At 41.0% G+C, this 4,907-nt stretch overlaps 1 protein-coding gene across 3 annotated transcripts in view; it reads left to right on the forward strand.

Moving 5' to 3' along the window:
• Positions 1-4,458, forward strand: part of RASGEF1B (RasGEF domain family member 1B) — a 26,739-nt gene extending 22,281 nt beyond the window's left edge. For all 3 annotated transcript variants that reach the window (XM_009277027.2, XM_009277026.2, XM_009277028.2), the window contains 4 exons: positions 964-1,059; positions 2,300-2,423; positions 3,064-3,136; positions 4,353-4,458. In XM_009277027.2, coding sequence (XP_009275302.1) covers positions 964-1,059; positions 2,300-2,423; positions 3,064-3,136; positions 4,353-4,377 — 318 coding nt within the window. In that variant the 3' untranslated portion in view covers positions 4,378-4,458. The remainder of the gene's footprint in view (positions 1-963; positions 1,060-2,299; positions 2,424-3,063; positions 3,137-4,352) is intronic.
• Positions 4,459-4,907: the final 449 nt, after the last annotated feature.

Raw genomic sequence — 4,907 nt, forward strand, 5'->3', positions numbered from 1 at the left:
CCGGCCAGCTTTCCCCCAGTTTATGTACTGAGCATGACGTCACATGGTATGGAATATCCCTTTGGCCAGTTTGGGTCAGCCGGCCTGGCTGTGCCCCCTCCCAGCTTCTTGTGCACCTCCAGCCTTCTCAGTCGGTAGAGTGTGAGAAGCTGAAAAGTCCTTGACTAGTGTAAGCACTACTTAGCAACAACTAAAACATTGGTGTGTTATCAACATTATTCTCACCCTAAATCCAAAACACAGCACTGTACCAGCTACTAAGAAGAAAACTAACTCTATCCCAGCTGAAACCAGGACAGCCAGTCAGTGCCAAGGTTCAATTTCCTGCATGAGCTCAGGGAATTGTAATTCGAAAGCCATTTGTGCTGCTAGCCCCAAATGTTCCATGCTGTGCTTTAACATGCATCTCTGCTCATTTAGCAAGCAAGTCCCTGTCAAGAGGGAGAGCTGCACTGAGAGATACCCTGCAGGAATTACATGTAAGAAGTAGGCACCTCTGAGCTCTTATGTTCTGGAATCTGCAAGGAAGAATGAGAAAGTGAAAACAAGAGGGATATGACATAGAAATGAAATGAGTTAGGCATATTGTTGTTCTAAACATGCCTCATAGCCACAGTTGACAAGCAGTGGAGTGCCAACAGGTATTTTAATTGTGACCTTGAGGGAGCTACATGCCAAGAAGAGTTCGAAGTAATGGAAGCAGTTTGGCACAAAGCTGGAAATAAAACTATGGGGATTAGCTTACCATCCAAGGGAGGACTTTCTTTATAGAGAAACATCATGTATTTTTAAATGTAGCGAATGCAAAATATTTGTGTAGTGAAAGAGAGAGATATCATACAGATCTTAGTCCTTTGGTATTTTGCTTACCTTTTGTACCACCTGACTTCCTTTTATTTTTCTCTGTAGAGCATTATGTTTTGATTCAGGACCAGACTGAGAATAATGTTGTTCTTTCCTTAGATCGTGATACCTTTCTTCAGCCTCTTGATCAAAGATATTTACTTCCTCAATGAGGGTTGTGCCAATCGTCTTCCAAATGGTCATGTCAATTTTGAAGTAAGTAGAGCACTGAGTGGGGTATTGATACAGGGTCAGCCCCTTTAACAGAAAACTGAAGCAGATCATGGTTCAGCTTCCACTGCATTCTGGGAGAGCACAATTAGTCTGGAGTTTGAGTGTATCTGTTACTTCGCACAGGAGCTGGTAGGCAGTCAGGAAAAAGCAGTTTTATTGAAGATGGAATGTTTATAGAAACCCTTTCAATATTCACAATAGTGGGGAAAAAAGTCAGAACTTTTTTCCAGTGCTCAAATTCATCTAAACATTTCAACTCAGAGGTTTATTATATGTAACGACAAAATCATTCAAATTAGTATTTTAGAGCTTCTTTTTGAATTCCACATGTAAAAGGTGAGTTCATCCTTTGTCAAGATATATATGCAGTATTTTCATACATGTAAGTCACAGATTGTTTCTGAAGAAACATGTGATAGAGCAGCAGCGAAAGAGTTTTAAGTCCCTTGTCTTTCAGTAGTTCTTCTGCCTCCCGTTTCACGCTTGTTATCTGACAGCATGGATTACCTAATCTTTGTTTTCTGGTGCTTTCAGCTTTCAAGAATCCTGGGTCACTCGCACAAAATTACAGCACATTGCACTTGTAGTCATTGGCCTCAATTAGGCTGGTTTTAAAGCTAGATTATGTGATGATCTGGAATGTCCTTTTACTCAAGGAATCCACGTGCACTTGAGGCATGTTAAACTTTAATTGAAAGAGTTTATCCATGAATGACATCAACACACTACAAGGGAAATGTTTATTTTTGGGATAAATTTCCAGCAAGAAAATTGAGCATTTCAGATTAACTAACTAAAATGGAACATCTGGATTTCAAAATGTCAGTTTTAAGCATCTAGAGACTTTTGATGTGAAAATTGCTAAATATTTCACTGTGAAACAAACAAGCATGAGCATCATCAAAGTGAAAAGTTGGGCATAAGGAGTGTTATCAGCTCCTTGAAAAGAAACCGAGTGCAGATCATAATCTACTATTTTTATTCATAAATAACAACAATTTTACCAGGGTGGAGGAGTGGGAAGTCATCCCAGTTTGAAACAGAAATGCAAAAGTTAGAAGCTGAGTTGTTGAGTCAGATCACGTTCAATTCTAGCTTAAAAGCCAGGGAGAATCCAAGCCATGGACTTGAAACCAAGATCTCTCTCTCTCTTTTTAAAAAATGTTCAGGGTAAATAGTACTGTTCATTATATAGCACCTCTTCTCTTTTCTATTCTGACAGAAATTTTGGGAATTGGCAAAGCAAGTCAGTGAATTTATGACATGGAAGCAAGTGGAGTGTCCTTTTGAAAGGGATCGGAAGATTCTGCAGTACTTGCTCACTGTCCCAGTCTTCAGTGATGATGGTAAGGAGCTCTGGACTTCCTGCAGGTCTGGTGTCACTGGCTACTGCTTAGTCTCTCTCCATGTTAAGTTGTTGCTTCCTCACAGTAAAGAAAGACTTTGTCCTGTGACATCTCTGTCTGGCAAGTAAAAAATGCTTCTCCCTTACAAATGAGAGAGAAAATAAGATTTTATGTGCACATGGTCTGTGAGAATTGACATTATCCTTTTCTCTGAGATGGAATGAAAAAAATGGATTAGATATGTGGTCCCTGTAAATATCATCTGAAGTGTATTTATACAGACTTACACTAAAGGGTGTTGCTTGAGAAAGAAAATGGGGACTTCGCTGGTCGCTTACAAAGCACCATGTCCCTGGGCTCAGTTTTTTCTTTTGAGTGTTTTCTTCCACTCTTGTGCTTTTGAGTTTTCGCTAGTTGTTTTTTCCCCCTCAGGGTAGTCTTTGTTCTTATGCACTGTTTGTTAGTATTGTCCGGATGTAATCATAAGCAATGCTATACTTCCTAATGGGATTCTGGAGCCCTAATCTGAGGGATGGATAATACAAGCCTGCTTCGTTTAACTTATACAGTCCACTTTCCAGGGAGAGCAAGTTTTAAAATGCCAGTAGGCCTAACATATTGTATTTGCTTCTGATTGCAGCACTTTACTTGGCTTCATATGAAAGCGAAAGTCCCGAGAATCACATTGAGAAGGACAGATGGAAGACACTAAGGTTTGTGTCAGAGGTTACCCGCATAAATAAATGAAGAGAATGGGATACAGAGCAAGCATCAAACAGTTAAAACCAAACAGCATGCTACATGTTTCAACAGATGGTGCACAGCATCGGTGTAAATCCCCCCCTCCAATGTGAGACTCTTGGAAAAAAGGGAACAGTCAGTCTTTATCTTAAACCCTCTCAAGCCTTCTCTCCCTTAGGGGATGGGAATTAGAATAAGTAATTTTGTGTCTTAATTTCTTGTGTTATTCAGTGTAGGAAAAAATACTTTCTAAACTTCAAAGAAATCTCTACTTCCTCACAAGTACTATATGGAGCACTCTGGTTTCCAGGCAGACATTTCTGCAGCTGTTGCATCCCTTTATGCATCTAGCCTTTCAGACAGGGATGGGGTTTGCACAGAGATCGTTCTGGGGCAAATGCATTCATGAAACCAGGTAACAATTTAGAGTCCAGGCTGGGAAAAATGAATTTAAGCAAAATCCTATGTTTGGCCTTTCTTCTACTGCTGGTTGAACATAGCCTCATCAACTCTTTCATTTTACTAGTAGTGGAAGGATATATGAACCATTATGGCAGTGTTCTAGCTCATGCTTTGCCAATCAACTTTTTTTTTTTTTAAAGTTGAATTCACGGCAGCAGAGAAGACTAATCAGGTGCATAGGTGGAGACACAGAATTAAGCAGGTGTATAAATAGTCTGTGTTTTCACCCCTAAGCCATACCTCCACTTTAGTCTTAGAACTACCAATATCCCAAGGAACTGACCATTAGTCAGGTGTTCTTGTCACTGCTGCAGGCAGCTGGTACGTTAACACCTAGAGGTACCCATGGATATACCCATCCCAACTCTTCTGATCCACTCTGGAGCACTGCAGAGAGACAACCGTACACCACAACCCTAAGGATTCTCCTCAGGCCGTGTTGGTCTTTCCTGGGATATCACAAGGGGATGTAACAGTTCCATCTGATTAATCTCAGTTATTTTGGGGAGAGGACAGGAAGGGAGAGTTACTCACATTAGTGCACAGACACTCTGCATTACACAGGGTGGCAAGATGGACAGGCAAAGACTCTGAGCTTGAAAATCTGTGACAACACAAACCTCGGTTTCACAGGATCCTTATTCAAGGCACTCTGAAGTTGTCTGAGAAGATTTACATCATTCTAATGATTGTCTTCACTTATTTACATTTTCCTCTTCCTTTCAGGTCAGCGCTTCTGGGCAGAGTCTAGTGCACAAGATGGCTGCTGTTTCTGCCATTGCTACATTATGTGGGTTACCAAGGGGCATGGCTTGGTTTATTTTTCTGTACACCGAGTGGCATTCAAAGTGATGAAAAACGTGCAGTCAGTTGTGATATTGTGTCAGCAAAGATGAAACAAGTTAACTCAAGAACAAACAGGCAGCTTCTCACATCTGACAGATGAGATAAAATCACAGTCCGCTTGTCTGTGATTCAGGCTTAAGTATTGATTGAGGACAGTGCTGACAGAATCCTTTGAAGAGCTCAGATACCACCTATGAATCATTTCACACCTGGATGGAATATTTTCCCCCTTCCTTTTGCTGCAGCTTGCTGCTACAAGGACTCTGCAGAGGTGATAGTAGGTTACGGTGGGGAAAAAATCACCATTCCTTTCAGTGAAACCCAAGTCTGCATTGAAGAACTTCCATTCCTAATAAGCTGAATATAGCCAGGAACTTTGCCTGGTTGGGATTGCTAAGAAGGGAAAGGACTGGGCACAACAAATTGGCTGCTGGG

This window comes from Aptenodytes forsteri, unplaced genomic scaffold (assembly GCF_000699145.1).
Source record: "Aptenodytes forsteri isolate BGI_AS27 unplaced genomic scaffold, ASM69914v1 Scaffold770, whole genome shotgun sequence".
Lineage (NCBI taxonomy): Eukaryota > Metazoa > Chordata > Aves > Sphenisciformes > Spheniscidae > Aptenodytes > Aptenodytes forsteri.